This window comes from Purpureocillium takamizusanense, chromosome 9 (assembly GCF_022605165.1).
Source record: "Purpureocillium takamizusanense chromosome 9, complete sequence".
Classification (NCBI taxonomy): Eukaryota; Fungi; Ascomycota; class Sordariomycetes; order Hypocreales; family Ophiocordycipitaceae; genus Purpureocillium; species Purpureocillium takamizusanense.
This window is the reverse complement of record NC_063076.1, coordinates 1,899,642-1,916,868: the sequence shown is the minus strand read 5'-3', so window position 1 is coordinate 1,916,868 and position 17,227 is coordinate 1,899,642. Positions and strand designations below refer to the sequence as shown.

At 58.8% G+C, this 17,227-nt stretch overlaps 4 protein-coding genes across 5 annotated transcripts; 3 read left to right on the top strand and 1 right to left on the bottom strand.

Annotated features, from left to right (window-relative positions):
• The first annotated feature begins 161 nt into the window (after window positions 1–161).
• Window positions 162–2,277, top strand: JDV02_009414 (uncharacterized protein). Its single transcript, XM_047991076.1, has 2 exons — window positions 162–676; window positions 729–2,277. Exons 1-2 carry the CDS (start codon window positions 490–492, stop codon window positions 1,805–1,807), a joined length of 1,266 nt encoding a protein of 421 aa, XP_047847086.1. The 5' UTR covers window positions 162–489; the 3' UTR covers window positions 1,808–2,277.
• Window positions 2,278–4,874: 2,597 nt separating this feature from the next.
• JDV02_009413 (uncharacterized protein) lies at window positions 4,875–10,452 on the top strand. Its single transcript, XM_047991075.1, has 4 exons — window positions 4,875–7,470; window positions 7,543–7,875; window positions 7,925–9,074; window positions 9,131–10,452. Exons 1-4 carry the CDS (start codon window positions 5,622–5,624, stop codon window positions 9,924–9,926), a joined length of 4,128 nt encoding a protein of 1,375 aa, XP_047847085.1. The 5' UTR covers window positions 4,875–5,621; the 3' UTR covers window positions 9,927–10,452.
• JDV02_009412 (uncharacterized protein) lies at window positions 10,332–13,677 on the bottom strand. Of its 2 annotated transcripts, XM_047991073.1 has the most exons (4): window positions 13,521–13,677; window positions 12,253–13,432; window positions 10,713–12,196; window positions 10,332–10,632 (listed from the first exon to the last, which is right to left on the bottom strand). In XM_047991073.1, the coding sequence occupies exons 2-4, from the start codon at window positions 12,363–12,365 to the stop codon at window positions 10,556–10,558; spliced, it is 1,674 nt and encodes a 557-aa protein (XP_047847083.1). In that variant the 5' UTR covers window positions 12,366–13,432; window positions 13,521–13,677; the 3' UTR covers window positions 10,332–10,555. The 2 variants fall into 2 exon arrangements, with proteins under 2 accessions (XP_047847083.1, XP_047847084.1); XM_047991074.1 differs by having other exon boundaries at window positions 10,713–13,432.
• Window positions 13,678–15,276: 1,599 nt separating this feature from the next.
• JDV02_009411 (uncharacterized protein) lies at window positions 15,277–16,996 on the top strand. The gene has a single exon (XM_047991072.1). The coding sequence runs from the start codon at window positions 15,591–15,593 to the stop codon at window positions 16,569–16,571; it is 981 nt and encodes a 326-aa protein (XP_047847082.1). The 5' UTR covers window positions 15,277–15,590; the 3' UTR covers window positions 16,572–16,996.
• The last annotated feature ends 231 nt before the right edge of the window (window positions 16,997–17,227 follow it).

The following is a 17,227-nucleotide window of genomic DNA, read 5'->3' as shown; positions in this document are numbered from 1 at the left end:
CTACGTATTGCCGTGTTCAGGGCACGCCAGAAACCACTAAGCAGGCTGACTAACAATTCCTCCCCCCCATTCCCCGTCAGGCGTCCAGCATTGCCAGCGCCGCGAATAGGCTTTGGGCACGTCGCTCGCCCGCTCCTTCTGCTTCTGCCAGCAACGACTCACGTCGTCCCAGGTCCTGGGCCCCCGGAACTTCGCCAGCTTGGGACAGGAAGCCACCAGGCACGCATATCAGGTGCCGCCGCCACGGCCAGGCCACCAACTGCCTGACGTATACCCTCCTCGTTTTCTTGTTCAGTTCAGCCCCTTTCGCGTCCGTTGAACATGGCCAGCCTGTCGACCTCGACGGCATTTTCTCGTCTCCCCGATCTGCCCTTGCGGTCCGGTCATCGCGTTCTGTGATTTTGTGAATCGTGATAGAAAGGAAGTAAAAAAAATAAAACAGAGCATCGTCGGAGGGTCGACCGACTCTCGCCTTTTTCGAGCCCCACCATGTTCAGGCCGGATCGACTGATTCACGACTTCGTGCACATGAAGAGCGAGCATCGCGCAGATGAGGCTCTTCACACGCTCAAGAGGATAGCTTCCATGGTCAAACCCCTCATGCGCGCCCGGCGGTGGCACGTCGGCAAGCTCGTCGAGTTTTACCCCCCGACAACCTCTGGCCAGACCCTTCTGGGTGCGCACCCCGACGTCCTTTGCAAGGAAATGAGCTGACTTGGATACCCCAGGACTCAACTACAATCGGGGTAGGAAGATATGCTTGAGGCTACGGCATCCTGGAGATCGCCGTCAGTTCATCCCCTTTGAGCAGGTCCTGGACACCATGCTTCACGAACTCGCTCACATCGTCCATGGACCCCACGATGACAAGTTCAACAAACTTTGGGACCAGCTGCGCGACGAGATGCAGAGCCTTCTAAACAAGGGCTACACTGGTGAAGGTTTCTTGACCGAAGGCCGTCGCCTGGGCGGCACCAGAGTGTCTGGAAATGAGCTGCGTCGACTCGTACGGCAAGCGGCAGACGATCGCCGCACTAACCAGGCTGGAGCAACTCTCGGACGACGGCTAGGCGGCGCGGCCCCGAGTCCTGGGCATGACATCCGCCGCATTATTGCCGATGCTGCCGACCGAAGGAGACGTGTGCTTCGTGGGTGTGCCGAGGAGAGTCTCAGTCAGCGCGAAATCCAGGAGATTGCAGACCAGGCCGCACACAACGGCTTCCGCACACAAGCAGAAGAGGACGAAGCGAACGAGGCTGCCATTTCTCAAGCTTTGTGGGAGCTGGTCCAGGAGGACGAGAAGAGGAGGCTGGGCGATGCCTATGTCCCACCCGCGGAAACTATACCAGAACAATACCGGCAGGACCTCGTTAGTTCTGAACAACCCGTTGGCGCCGCTGCCGAAATCGCAGGATCGCGGCGTGCAGCGACGTATCCCGCAAAGACTTCGGTAAGCCTGTTGCAGAGGAATCGCGCAAACGAGACGGCTTGCTCTTGGGAGTGTGAAGTTTGCACACTTCGCAATCCTACAAACTACCTCTGCTGTGACGCTTGCGGCGTCGAAAGGCCACAACGCAAAAGGCGGAAAGTTGAGCGCGAATCGGCTTCTAGTACGCCTCAATCTGCAGTAATCGACTTGACGAGCAGTCCGCCCAAAAACAAAGGCAAAGGGCGTCGCATATCGCACATCCGGCAGCCAAGCCCGCCACCGGCGTTGTCATGGACCTGCCAGGCTTGCGGAATGGAAATGGAGCGTCAGTGGTGGTCGTGCATGAGATGCGGATGGGTCAAGGACAACTCCAAGTAGCGGCGTTGCGGTGACGACAGTGGCGAGTCGGGCTGATGGTTAGAGTCGGATTTTGAGAGTGACGATGCGTCACGGCGTCCACATGGCGCATGTATAGTTTTTAGCCTGGAGAGCGCCGCTTGCATTCTGCGATTATTGCACTAGTTGTCAACGCCGGACCTTAGAGCGGGCATGCAGGACAGAATTTTGTGTGTTCGACGACGAACAGGTTTTCCGCCCATCTTGAATCGTCAGCCATGACGTGCAAGCAGCGCCAAAGAGGCATGGCCTTGATTGGGGGGGCAAATGGAGAAGATGGACTAAGTGGGACAGAGCCTGGTGTGCCTCTGTGAAGGGGCGGATGCGGGCTAGGAGAAGGATGATGAGGACGTATCGAGGCGCCAAGTGAGGACCGCGATATAGATAGAGGGATCAGCGTTTTGGTGTTGTGAGCTGAGTGACTGAGTTGACCAAGTCAATCGCAGCCCGCAGGTAGTGTACAATAAGTTACTGTGCGAAGCAGGCGCTTCAATTTGACGAGTAGCATCCCGGTGAAGTGGTGGTCGCGTTGGCGAGCCTCGGAGGATCAGATCAGCACAATTGCGGATGCAGCGGGGCCGGCGCAGGGGCTTGCAAGCATCGAGTGGGCGGATTGCCCAACAAGCGTGGCATGCCGGGTGCGGGCCCACAGAGTTGATGCTTGGTGCAGGCTGTCGTGCAGCTCCCCGTCGGCTTGGCAAGCGGTGCGGAACAGCGCAGATCTCTGGTGGATGTGGTGATTGGCCACGGGTGCATGCTGTGAGGCGGATGCTGATTACCTAGGTACTGTACTACTAAAGTAGCTGTTTGGTGAGTGGGTAATTTAGTACTGTAGGACCTTGGTAGTTAGCCAGTCTCTTTGGAGTCTTGGCCGTGCTTGTTTGAGATGGCACACACGCGCTCTGCTCTGCTCTGCTCTGCTCTGCTCTACTCTGCTCTGCGGCTTGGTTGTTTGTTTGTTTGTTTGTTTGTTTGTGGCACAAGGTTCGGGCCAAGGCGGACTGCAGCGCCGCTCCCGGAGATGGAGAGCGGGCAAGGTGACATTGGATGCATCCCGACGGACGGCACGCGGAAAGCCGCAAGTACGCAAGGTAGGTAGTCGGTTTGAAGCAAACAAGCAATGCGTGCGGTGCGTCCCAGATGGGTTTCCACTGTCGCTGCTTGGGCTTTTATTATCCCCATCGCAGTGGGACCGGGTGGCAGCGAGACAGCGAGACGCAGGAAGCGGCATCAATGTGCTGCATCGGGCGGCGGCAGGAGTGGCCGGCGCTGTCTCCGGCTCGGCCGCCGGGGGAAGGTGCAGGCAGCCCAGGCTGTGCTCCGGCCATGCTGTGCATCCATGGATACCAACGTCGTGCCTTCAGCTGCTAACTAAGTACTAAGTTACTAAGGTACTTCGGCAGGCGCGCCAACGGGACGCCATCAAAATGCTTCCGGTGTGAGCTCGCATCTGCTCTCCAGAGCACCTTCGCACCCTGCTCGTCGTCCTTGGTACGTTGTATATTGTACTCGTCTAGCAGCAGCGTGAGGGAAGCGCAAGCCTCAGGTAATGATTGCGGGGCCCGTCGCGACAGCTACAGTATTCGTTTGTAGAGGTAAGGTTTCCGGACGAGGTCATACAAGGTACAGTATTAGAGTAGTCTTGACTCCCGAGTCCCATGGTACTAAGCCAAGCAGGATCCATGCCAGGCTCGGTCTGTTCTCAACCTCCCGGGAGCAGCACAAGATCACAGCAACGCACTGGCCGTGCGACAACAAACGCCGCGACACTCGGAGCACGCATCGTCCGGTACGACACGACTGCGTTCGCAGTACCTAGCTAACGTAGGTATCTGCCCCGTGCGCGCTGGCCCGCTCCCTGCAGCCTGATCGCTTGTGCTGGGGCTGCATCATGCAGCCCACCGCGGCGTCTCCATCTCTGTCTGTGCCCGGTCTGTGGAGAGTCTCAATCAATGGACGGCCACCGAAGCCACGCGCGCCCGCTCCAGTGCCTCAACATGCCCCTCTACTACGTACTAGTACTACTAGCGACCAACGACAGGGAGGTGCGAGACCAGCAGCAGAGGTCGATGGTGGACGGGCCAGTCAGTCACTCACCAGCCAGCCCAATCCATCCAGCCCACCATGGATGGACACGACTCGCTTCGACCTGTGATGGCCCTCGCCGCTAGCCATTCATCTAGGTATGTCTGCGCGCCTTTTCCTCCGTTGGTCACCAGGCCTGACCATTCCAGCTTATCGCCGGTTTTCCATGGCTTGTGGCCTGCGGCCGGGCTCGTCGCAGGCCTGCCCCGTTCCTTCTCCTTCCCACGCGCGGTCGGACGTGGCCTCCGCACGAGGTTGAAGTACAAAAATCGGTGGCGAAACCGGGCGCGCGCATAAAGTTTCCCGCCCGCCAACGTTGCCGGCCGTGGGCCAGCGGGCGCATGCATCGCGGGCGGGCAGCCCGTCTCTCCTCTAGGCTGGTGGTGTGGGCGCCTGGCGATCCGTGGCGGCGCTCTCCACCGTAGCTCGGGCGACTTGTCTCGCAAGGTCGCGGCTCCTGGACTGGTCCTTGCCGGGTGCTTACTATTTCATTATTCGCCTGCTGCCAACGGGCTCCCTTTTGGCGCCATTGCCAGATTGAGGCGTCGGGCGACATTCGGCCAGCCTTTGTCTGCCTCTCCTCAACCGCGGCGACGGCCCGTTCGCCCTCGCTCTCCGCCATCGAGCATGCCCCGACCGGCCCCAGGACCCCCGATCCTAAGTCGGCAGATTCAGAAACAGGGTCAGAACAAAGGCGAGCAGATTCGCATGTTTCGGAACTTGCGCCTGGATCGGATTCCCATGCAACCAGGATGCCAGAATCCCCTGTCCGGCCCCAATCACCTCCCAGGGGTCCCCTCCACTACCATCAGGTCCAAAAAAAAAAGACGCCCACCCACACACACCACCATCTATCTTGGCAGCGTTCCCCCCCAAGCCCCCCCATCCCTCCCCGCTTCTGCTGGTAAAAGCCGGATCTAAGCCTGGGCCACTGGTTCACTCGCCAATTCGTTCCTCAACGACGGGGCACTGGAGCCAGAAGCAACCTCCCCAGACCAAGTTATCAGGCACAGTAGCCCGTTTGTCTTGTCTTGCCCCTCGCTGAGGCACCGCCTCAGCTGACGCAGGACATCCAAGGTTCGCCAGTGCATCCGAATCCGTCCATCCACCCATCCCGTTCTGCCGGTGGCACATGCCCATGCCTGCTGCCAGGGCACTAAACCCAAAGGCTTACAAGCTTGCTGCTTCAAACCCGACTGATCTCGCGCGGTTCACTTTCTGCTCCTCTGCCATCCCGCACAAATCCCATTCCTCGCTCGTCCGCCTAGCCTCCGGTCATAGCCCGATTCTCCCTGGGATAGGCACTCGACCTGGTAGCCTGGGATCCAACCCACAGTCTTGGCTCGGTCTCGACCGCCAACTGCGTTGTTCGCTCCCCGGTGGGGGTTACCTATGCTCCTGAACCATCTATCGCATCGGCGTTGCGCTTGTCGCGCGTAGCCAGTATCGGAGCCGGCATCAGGATGCTCTGCTCCGTCAATACCATCCTCTGAATTTTCTGCCAAAGCGACTCTGATCGCTGGACGAAATAGACCATCTGACGCCGTCAAGTACGACCGAGGCTCGCCTCGCCCGCCGTATACACCACGCTCCGGGCGCAACTCCAGCGTCCGCAAAACGTCGTCGGGCTCTCGCTCTGTGCCGCGGGCGGTCTCGTTGAGGCCTCCCGCCATCCTCCCGCGACTTTCATGCGACGTGGGCAAGGTCCGACATGACCTCATCTGAGAAGCCCCCCGAAAGCAGTCAGACTCGAGCTATTAGGCACGGTCTTGCAGGTCACGATGACTCTTCTCGACCAACCGGCGTGGTCGACAAGACGACAGCGGCTACCGCGACTGACGCTGCCCATCCCCGCGCAGACTCGAGGTTGATGAGAACAGTCACGGGCGACCCTGCTGCGAACAATCCGAACAATCAAGAGGCCGGTCACCGCGCGGTCGGCGGTAACCGTTTCCTCCGCGACCCCCTCGGGCTTTCCACGTCTGGTGCGACTCGTTCGCCGTCGCAAAGCCCCTTCCGACTCGCCATGCCGTCCATATCACCAGGCCAGCTCGCCTTTTCGGCGATGCAGTACCTTCCTGTACCGACGCTTGTCCTCAACAATTTGAAAACGGTCGTCCTGGCAAATGAGGCGATGGGCAGGATGATAGGCATCATCAATGACGAGACCGATCAAGACGATGCGACCGCTACAATTGAAAAGCTGCGGGGGCAGACGCTATCCCAAGTCGGCATCGACATGCTACAGGATGGGCGGCCCGTGTGGATCACTTGGGAAGCCTTCCTCGACTCGCTAGTCGGGGACGTGGGCGTCCGGCCGCCAGCGACAGATGGCACGACGCGCGATTCTCGTGGCGATGCGACACCCACGGTCGGATCGCTAGGTCACTCGACCGGGCGGACAAAGCAAGACGCCGTCGTCGAGGTGGTTGTCAGCCGCAAGGACCTGACGAAAACCACTTTTGACACGCGGTATAAGTCCAAGGAATCCGAGTATCAGGCATTTGCCAAGATGATTGTCACGATATGGGAAGTGGAAGAGCGACAAACGTACTTCACTCTGACCTTCACCAACACGCAGTCCACGCCCTCAACCCCCAGCAACCTGCGCAAGTCCATCGCACGGCCCAGCTTGCTAGAGGCTGCCGATCGCAAGTCCATTGCGTACTCGAACCCGTCGTCGGTTGCCTCGAGCCGAGACTCTAGCTCCCCATCGTTTCACAGCCCCGGCATCGTCACCATGTCCTCGAGCCCGTTTCCGCCTATGGGGCCTCCATCCGTTGCGGCGCACGCGAGCACACCGTCTCTCCTGCAAAAAATCATATTGATGAAGGATGCTCTACTAGATAATACTCAGATGCCGATTCTGGCGATGTGGAAGGACGGCAGTGTGACCTTCCCTAATAAGGCTGCGAGGATGTTGCTTCCGAAAGACGCCGACCTAGATGTGGCAAATGATGGGTTTGAACTCATCAAATTGTGGCAATTGTGGACTGACGACTTCAGCCGCCAGCTGGACGTTGCTGAATACCCCATGTCTATCCTCGTCAGAACGGAGTCGCCATTCCTCAGCATTCGCGTTGGCATGTTCGACAGAGAAGGTCATCGGATCATCTTTGATGTCTTGGGCGAGGCGATCCGCGACGATACCACGGGCGAGTTTCTTGCTGGTGTTGTGACAGGGCGAGACGTCACCGTGATGACGGAGGAAATCGAGCAGATCAAGGAGCGCGACGACGAACGATTCAAGCTCATTTGCGACACCATGCCGCAACTTGTGTGGACTGCGACCCCGGACGGTTTGCATGACTTCTTCAACACACGATGGTACATGTATACAGGGCTGAAACCGGAGGAGTGCTTGGGAGTCATGTGGCAAAATCCTTTCCACCCGGACGATACTCCAGAGGCACTCACTCGGTGGAACTATTCACTCAGAACGGGCGAGCCGTATCAGGTAGAATACCGATGTCGAAGCAAAACGGGCGAGTGGAGATGGTTCTTGGGCCGTGCCCTCGCCGTCCGAAGTAAAGAGACGGGAGAGGTCGAAAAGTGGTTCGGTGAGTACACGCAGTCTAATCTCTCTAGACGGAGACTGGACAGGGACAAGTGTGACTGACCATGCGGTGCAGGAACGTGTACCGACATTCATGAAAGCATGGAGACAAAGTTCACAGCGAAACGCACTCGACAGCAACTGCTCAGCGTCATTGCTCACTCGCACGTCACCATCTTCACTGTCGATCCGAACCGGAACGTGACCATGCTCGAGGGCGCGTTGATATGGAATAATACCTACGAGGAGAACCACGACGGAACTAGATGGTTCATCGGCAAGAACATGTATACTGTGTTCAACCGCTTGACGCAACAGTTGCCCGAAGGGGAGCGACCAGAGTTCTTGCGGCCCATCGAGGACATACTCGATGGCAAATCGAAGGAGGACGTAAAGGAACATGCGATCGGTAGGTGATCGTTTGCTGCAGGGACTGCAACGTTTGCTGACATGACTAGACGATCGGTTTTATCGGACTCGGTTTCTGCCCATGTATGGCAAGCAGGCGCACGATGGCAAGCCCACTAATGAAAGTTGCATCGAAGGCGTTATCGGTGTCATTTTCGACGTCACGGAACTGAAGGAGAGGGAAGAAGCGATTCGAGAACAATCCCGGGAGAAGCGCCGCGCCATGGCTAGTGAGGCCGCCGCCAAGGAGGCAAATCGGTTGAAGAGCCAGTTCTTGGCAAACATGTCGCACGAGATTCGTACGCCAATCACCGGTGTATTGGGAATGGCAGAGCTTTTGGGCGACATGGAATTGGACGAGGAACAGCGCGATTACGTTGACAACATTCAGAGCTCGGCGACGTCGCTGCTGACTGTCATCAACGATATCCTCGACTTCTCCAAGGTCGAGTCGGGACGCCTTGACGTCGAAGAGGTCCAGTTCTCGCTCTCACTCATCGTCAAAGAGGTCGGCAAGATGTTGCAATTCGCCGTGGAGCGAAAGAACCTCAAGTTTGAGTCCGATATTGACGGCGATATCGAAAAGGACATGGTCGTAATTGGCGATCCCGGACGCGTGCGACAGATCATTACAAACCTATTGACAAACAGCATCAAGTTCACAAATCAAGGCTATGTTCGCTTCTCGGTGGCAAAGGAGAAAGAGACGGACGACGCAATTGACATCAAGTTCGTCGTTGAGGACACCGGTATAGGAATTCAAGAAGACGTGCGCAAGAAGCTGTTTCAGCCATTCAGCCAAGGCGATGCATCTACCGCGAGGCGATTCGGCGGAACGGGCTTGGGCCTCACCATCTGCAAGAACTTGCTGGATCTGATGCGTGGCCGTATTACCTTGGAATCGACCGTAGGGACAGGCACGACAGTCACATTCTGGATACCTTTCAGCAAGCCTCACGGGCAGCAAGACTCGAGCCTGGCCCAGTCTGGTGCTATCCCGGACCGTCTGCAGTCGGAATTGAGCTTGTCATGCAACAGCTCCGAGTATGAACAGGTCGCGGGAGTGACCTCAGGATCGGATGGCGCGCCGGTTTCATCGGAACCGCGCCGACGCCTCTCTGTACGGACACCGCCGGGTATCGAACGAGAGCTTCCTCGGGCAGAGCGTGCAAAAATGCATGTGTTGGTGGTGGAGGACAAGTAAGCCTCTTTTTTCAATCCGGGTCATGTTGCTGGGCATGCTGACTCCTCTGCAGTCCCGTGAACCAGAAAATTGCCATCAAAACCATCGGGAAGCTTGGGTTCCAGGTGACGGCCGCATGGAACGGCAAAGAGGCCCTGAAGTACTTGACGGACGCCAGCAAGGGGCAAAAGACCAAACCCGACATCATCCTCATGGATGTACAGATGCCCATCATTGACGGCTACAAATGCACACACTTATTGCGGCACCACCTACCATACAAGACCATATTGCACGATGTGCCCATTGTGGCCATGACAGCCTCCGCAATTCACGGAGACCGAGAGAAATGCAAGCGAGCTGGCATGGACGACTACCTGGCCAAGCCTGTCACCATGACGATCCTTGAGAAGATGCTAATCAGATGGGGCACGTCGAAGCGCCGCATCCCGCAGCTTCAGGATACCATCGCCTCAGACTGCTCGGAGATGAGCGAGCACTGCGACAATGCCGACATTCCGCACATTGGGCTCGAAAACGAGAATTTGTCGGTGACGGACCGCGAGATGGACGAAGCGAACAACAGCCCCATCACGCCCCGACCGCTCACGACCAACGGCCAGCACGAGCTCTCGCCGTTTGACTCGCCCATGGCCGAGGAGCTCGCTCCCCAGATCAGGCGCCAAGAGGGCGAGAAGGAGCTGTCGACGATGCTCCAGGAGACCAAGATGATCGACGCGGCGGGCGGGCCGCTCAACATGAGGAGCAGCTCGTTCCAGGAGGCCAGCCCCGGCGAGGCCCTGACGGAGGAGAACATGAGCAGGCTCGTGAACGAGACGAGCACCAACATGGCGCAAACGCCCACGTAGGGCTCATGAGCATCAGCAGCATCGACAGCAGCAGCATACGGCGGAAGCCTCACGATGCGACGACAGCGGACCATGATGGGTTTCGCGTCCGGTGATTCGCAACACACAAATCTACACCTATACCTCTTCTCGAGGGACGACAATTGTTTTCCTCTTATTTGCACAGGCACGTACATGGGGTTCATGGGCTGTGGTTTCACCAAAAGAACAAGGGTAGACGGGACAAGGGACTATGGGATACACTGGCGGCTACTCAATAATATGCGGCGATTTTTTCTCGGGCTCGTAAGCAGAAGGGGGCCAGCCGGCCACCACGGGGAAGGCATTCTGGAGCGTTTTGGGCTTTTCTTGCAAGCGCCCGTGACGAGCGACGTACACGTTTCGTTAAGCGGTTAAGGCAACGAATGAATGATACACTGAAGCCATTAATGATTCTACCTCAGCACGCTGCGACCTAAAAGACCCGTTCTGACAGGTAGCTACATGATGATAAACTAATGCTCGCCTGGGATGCGATCACCTGCCGTTTTGCACAAAGCCGCGATAACGCCCTGGTCTGTATATGGTGGCAAGCTACCTGTACTGGAGATGATGAGAAATTCGAAAAGATTGAGAGGATTGATGGCTCCTCAGAAGTGCTCTTTCCAAAACCGAAAATTAACCTCCCGAACGGTGGCGGCCTTGGACGCTGCCTTGATATCGCGGGCTGGACCAGAAATGATTAGCTCAACTGCGTATGTCGAATGCTGTAATGGCACCAAATGAGAGCCAGAAGGAGGTACTTACCAGCAGCAGAGGGTCCGCAAAAGTAGACACCGACGGTTGTGCGCATGCTACCCTCCAAACCGTTGAGGTACGTCCTGTCTAGGATGCCATTGCGCATGGTGGTGAACAGACGACGGAAGTCAGGCCGGCCAAAGTGCGTGCGCGACTTCAGCTCGGTGAGCGGATCCATGTCGGCGCCGACGCTATTGAGGACAATGTTCTGAGTGGTATCCATGTCGAGGCGCTGGGTAAGATAGGTGTGGATCTTGAGGAATTCAACACCCGTAGAGCCGGGCAGACGAGCCGCTTCGTTGGACTGCTCCTCCAAAGACGAGAGCAGGGTTTGAAACCACTCGAAAGAGCCAGTATCCTTGCAGACCCAAATGAACTCGACACGGCGCAGGCGGGTCGGGGGGTTCGGCGAGTTACGGAGGTGCCAGATATTCTTCAGAATGGCGGCCCAGGGCGTGACGCCGATACCAGTGCCAATGAGCACGGCAATTTCGTTTTCGAAGACGTCTTCAGCCGGTGCACCGTAGGGCCCATCGACGCGGAGGGCGGGCATCTGCTGACCGTTCTGGAGGGCAACCTCGTACATGCCCATGGGATCGACGCCGTCGTAAAGCTTGGCCTGTGCGCTACCGGCACCCGTTGCATCACCGAGCGCCCGGGTGAAGTCACCGACTTGGCGAACGTGGACCGAGATATAAGGGTCATAAGGGCAAGAGGTGATGGTGAAGGGATGCCACTGGTAGCGAGAGATGGAAGGCACCTGCAGGAAGAGCCACTGGCCGGCCTTGTAGCGAAACGAGGGCTTGTTGAACTGAAGCTCGACGACGTCGTAAGGGTGACGGATGACACGAGTGATGGTGGTCTCGCGGCGGGCACGAATCTCGCGATAGAGGCGCTCAATCAAGTACAGACCGCCGGTCCAAAGCTCCCAGCGCCAGCCCAGATATCCAATACAGTGCGTCCAGTAGGGGTCGCCTGCAAAAGGCGAAAAGGCCTCAACCGAGTCGCGCACGAAGCAGCCGACAGTATGCGTGTAGAGAGCGAGGAAGAAGGGAATGAAGAGATGGTGCGTGTACCAGAATGTCTCAAACGACTGCTGGCGGATGCGTGCATGGGCCGTGGTGAACATGAACAGCATGCACAGCAGCATGACGTGGCCAGTGATGCCACCCGGCTGGGCGTAGTGAATCTGCAGGGCCGACACGGGACGGATCTGGGTCTTTTCGACGTTGAAGAAGTTGACGTAGTGTGCGCCGACATGGAGGATGGTGAAGAGGAGAAGCGCGTATGCCAGCTGCCTGTGCATCCACAGATTTTCGTCGAGCGGCAAGAAGCGTACTTTGGGTCGCAGCCAGCGCATGATGGTGCGGCAGACGGGGAGCAAGATCAACATGCCGTCAACGGATAAAATGAGTCCGGCACCACGCGAGATCCAGACTGAGTACTGCAACGTGTTGAGGCCGGCGAGGCGCTCATCGGCGGCTTGCTTATACCTAGGACAAGGTCAGCGATGGCTCCCAATGTGTCTTACAAAGAGATGGCAGCCCACCAGCCATAGGCAAAGATGCCCCAGTGGAACGTCCAAAAGAGGAAGTGGAACATCAGTTTACCGGGCTTGAACTGCTTGCGAATTAATTCGCCATAGCCCAGTTGCCCGACCATCTTGGCTCTCTTTTCCCTAGTTGGGACCCTGGCACGGAGATTCTGTCGACCGGCGACGGCTGGGTGCGTGAGGTTGGTATAGAAGCGAGCGCGAGTCCGTGGCGCCTCCGGGCGGCGTGGCTCGATGGCCGCTGAGCAGACGACAATCCTCCTCCTCTTTCCTTGAGCGATAGATTTATCGAGCTCACAGTCTTTTCATCCAGTCGCTCGCTCGACAGGGTGCCGTCGCAAGCGCAGTGACGGATTCGTTACAAGGTATGAGAAAAAGAAGGACGGACGCAAACGATCTGAACCAGCAGCGAGCGAAAGACGCAGAAGGAAGCAAGGTCAAGAGGGAAGAGGCCCGGCCTGCCAAGAACAGATGAGTGGTGAGGAAACAGGAAAAGAGAAGTAGTAACGGATGGGATGAATAAGGCAAGAGGCCGGGGGCCACAAGCGTCAAAAGTCAAGACGAGGGGTGAACCGGCCAAGGAGGTGCCGGGCCCATGAGGTGGTGAGGGACAGCCGAAAGGGCCGAGTCGCAGGAGGGTTGCCTGGCGGTTTGACGATGTTGTCGGGGGCGGGCGGACAGCAGATGCAAGATCCAAGTGGTTCCTGAGGTTATCGGACGGGGTTCGTGTTGTGGAGGCGGACAGGCGCCGCCAGGAGCCAGCCTCGCTCGCTCACCCACTTGGGTTGAGAAAAGGCTCTTTTGGCAGTGCCGTCGTGCTTGCCGTGATCCGGATCAAGAGGAACCCCGTGGTTTCCACCAGGCCAATTCGGGTTGAGATATCTCGATGACAAGACAAAAGGGGTCGTGGAGTGTGCTCGATGGTGACACAGGCGGCGAGCCGGGCCTGGAAGCTGCCTCTGTCGAGCACGACGCGGAGAAGCCAGGCAGGGTTGTTGGAAAGCTTCACTAGCGGCGGCGAAGATCAGACGTGGCAGAGTATAGGGCGTCTTTGTGACAGGCGCAGGCAATGCAACCCGTCGGCCAAGGGGAACAAAATGGCGGACAGGAGCGTGGAGAAGGCTCAGAAGGGACGTCGTGTCTCGCGAGACGTTGGGCGTGGGAGCCAGGTGGGTTGCTACAGTTGGGGTTTCAGGATGTGAAAGCCGTGCAGGGCGACCTTTGATCGTGGGGAGGGGGGGGGGGCTTTTGCACGAAGCACGCACAGCAATTGTATGTGGTTCAGTCGTGGAGTCGGTGCAACGTGGGCTGGAAGGATGAGAGAGGCGAGATTATGTGAGGTCGGCGAGACATGGCATGGGGGATGATGGAAGAGGAAGAGACTTGCGGGTGCCCGCCTTTTGCATCATGCCGCTCGCTCTTTCTCTCTTGAGTTTACAGTTGAGTTCTCAGACGCACACGCACACGCACACGCACACGTCAGGCCAGGCCAGGCCAGGTCAAGCAAGGCACGCACGGATTGGCATTGGCAAGCACGACCCAGGCAGCACCAACAGCTTGCAAGCCAGCCAAGCGGGCAACAACATGGGCAGGGACGACTGACTGACTGACTGACTGACTGACTGGCCCCAGGGGGGGGAGGCGCCAAGCCGGTTTGGGCCCACCGCCTGTGCGGCGGGCGCTTAGAGATGGCAGGCTTCGTCCAACGAGAAGCCGGGACAGGGGCTCCGGAGGCACCCCTGGGCGCTACGGGGCGTGCGGGACGATAGGTTGGCTGGGCGGGCGCTAAAGACGCCGCTGCCAGTGGACGGCTCCGGCTCGAATTGGCAGCGGGCGGGGCTCCATGCTGCTTCTTCATCGGCCAAAAAGACGTGGTGGCATCTCGCCCCCCCGGCGGCGGCGGCGGCAGCTTTCGGGGCTTCAGACCATTCTCTTCTAGCCGCAGACCCCCAACTGGCAGATGCAGATGCCAACCCCCCCGAAGCGTTCAACGCACAGGATCCCATGCTGGGGAACCTTACTTCGTACAGGCCGTCTCAAAAAGCCAACACTCTCTACGGTTGGCCGTCACCAGCCGGTCCGTCTAGGCCGTGTCGGTGGTACCCGCAACGGGGACGACGGGTGGGTTGCGGGTCCCGAGGCAGCCCCGCTAACCACTACTAACTCACTCACTCACTGTAGGGACTCCGAACATTGACATGACCGAGATCCCCCATCCGTGCGGGTTTGGCACGACGTAAGAAAGCTTTTCAACAACGTTGCGGGTGCGACTCTTCCCCCCGCATCTACAGCAAAAAAAGCCACACTACAAAGAACAAGAGACCTTCTTTGCCGACTCACTCACTCACTCACTGGCGCGACCGCCCGCATATGGACCGCACCAGGTGAAACGGGCCCCGAAACAATGGTGCAGTTTGCTCCGTTGGCGGTACGGCCACTTAGTGTAAGCATCTACACGCCCCCCTTCTGCCCCCCTCTCCCCGACGGGCATGATGCGCGTCCGCGAGCCGTGACACTTGGTGTCCCTGATTGCCGTCCGGCTGTGTCGACGTTCTCATTCCGAGCTGGGGGCGCGGGCACGGCGAGCGTCGAAAAATAGTTGCCCTTTCCGCCGACTCGTTGTCGCCCAGCCATCGTTCGACGGGGTCAGAGGGCCTCCCATCATCAGGCCACTTTCTGCATCGTCGTCCATGCGAAGAGTGAATGGGTGCAGAATGTGGGTGTGTAGATGCTGCATGTGCGAGTGAAGGATCAGGCGAGCTTCGTGTTGGGGGGGGGGGGAAGTTGATGGCTTTATGCTATCCTTTGTGTTGAGAGCACACGCCCTCTCCCATCGCGCACCTCCGCCGCTGCCGGATCGCTCTCCCCCTCATCCCTGCCATTTCTGGAGAAATCGTACGATTTTTTTCTCGAGGCCACGCGTCTGAGGGTGTCGTGATGGATGCCATGCTCCAGGTGAAGCAAAGGCTACTAGTAGGAGCCACCACGTATTCATTCGCCTAGAGACATCAGACCGTTTATGACTGCGCCCGCGCCGTGTTAAATCTTATTTCAAGCCCTGTTCCCAGACCGATGCCTCTTGTCGACCCCCATAAACCCGCTTTCGCATGTCAAAATGCGCGCCCCTCCCCCCATGCCGGACCCCGTAGAGTGGGCAGTCGGGCTGGGTCCCGGGCGACGGCGGCAACGGCCCCGGGTCGGCACCGATCGGGCGTCTCCACTTCGGCGCCGCCTGCCCGCCCCGCCCTTGCTGGTCGCTTCCCATCAGGGTGTCGCATCACTCACTGCATGCCCGCACCGAGCCCATCGTCGATGACGATCCATCGCCTGCCGACATGGCTTCCGCCGCGCAAGCTGTTCTGTCGACGCCCGAGCTCCTCGAGGCCATCCTCGTTGGCGTCGACATGCACACATTGCTCGTCTCGGCGACGCGCGTCTGCCGCCTCTGGCACGTCGTCGCCGCCTCATCGCTCGCGCTGCAGCGCAGCCTGTTCTTCCATCCCGAGAACGAGGACGACAGCTCCGGCGACCGCGACCGCATCCCGGCGAAGAGGCAGAACCCTCTGCTAAGGCTCTTGTTCCCCGCATGGTTCGAGTGCGTCTCGTCGTTCCGCCCCAGCCCTAGCGAGCCGCTTCATCGCTTCCCCGCCACGGTGACCATGGGCTACAAGCGCTTCCAGGAACTCCCGCTGTACGATGCGAGCCTGCACATGACGAGTCCCGGCGGCGGCGGCGGCGGTGGCGATAACCCTTTCCTTCGCCCCCAAGCATCGTGGCGCCGCATGCTCACGTCCCAACCGCCCTGCCGCGTCGTCGTCGCCAGCGCCTCGCGCGAACCGGGCGCCTCGCTCAGCAAGACGCTCGGCCAGCCGCGCCTGCTGCGCTACCCGGAGGGGCTACGCATGGGCACGCTGTACGATATGACGCTGCGACATTGCAGCGCGCAGCACCGCGGGGGGCTCGGCAGCGGCGGCAGCGGCTTCATGGTGGTCTGGGTCGAGGGCGAGGGCGACGAGGGCTACATCGACCTGGCGCGGCACCTGCGGCGGATGGTGGGCGTGCTGCCCGTCGTCTTCGAGATGGGGTTCCGGCCGGTGTGGGAGAAGCGGCCGGACCTGGTGGTGCAGATGCTTCACACGACGAGGAGGGGCGGCTCGGAGCTCGAGGAGGGCGCCCGCCGGTTCTGGGACAGGTGCGGTGCGGGTGCGTTGGGCGACGGAGGCGAGGATGCCCCGGGAGCGGGTCCGGGGAAGCGGGATGCGGCCAACGATGGCATTGACATTGACTGGACAATTGCCGAGGGAGTAAATGAATAATAGGTAGGTACACGAAGGGTGTGCCGGCTGGCGGAACTGTATGCATTACACCGTTTCGCCTAGGATCGTGATGGAGGTCAAGGTTGCGGGCCGGGACGGGACGGGATGCGCCAAGGCTGTTGCAATGCCGAACGACCCAGTGAGCGAAGCACAGAATGGTAGTATGTATACAAGATCGTGCGTGCCTTTGACCGCACAACTGAGGCAAGCCAACATGCGTCGACGTCTAGGTCCGTTGCCAACGCGGAGCAGCCCGTGTAATACAGGCCCTGGTCTACGTAGAGTAGGGCGATGCAGGATGGCAGGCGCTAATACAAGGAAGCAAGCCATCTTGCGGGGGGGGACCGGGGCATGGCAAATCATGGATGGAAACTCGGCAGATTGGGACCCGTCGTCGACGACGCCTCGATGTCGCGTGAGGTGCATCCAAACTAACTACGTACCTAGTAGGCTTGCGGTCAGCGGTGAGCCGCCCACCCAGTCGATTCCGTTATTGGTGCGCCACTGGCGATAGCACGTCGGTGACGAGGGGACTAAGTTATATTGTACAGTTTACACCGAGCGGTACACCGTCGCGACACGCCCTGCTCTGCCCTGTCGCGTGGCATCTGGCGACACTTTATTTTATTTTATTTAATCAACAGCATCGGCAAATT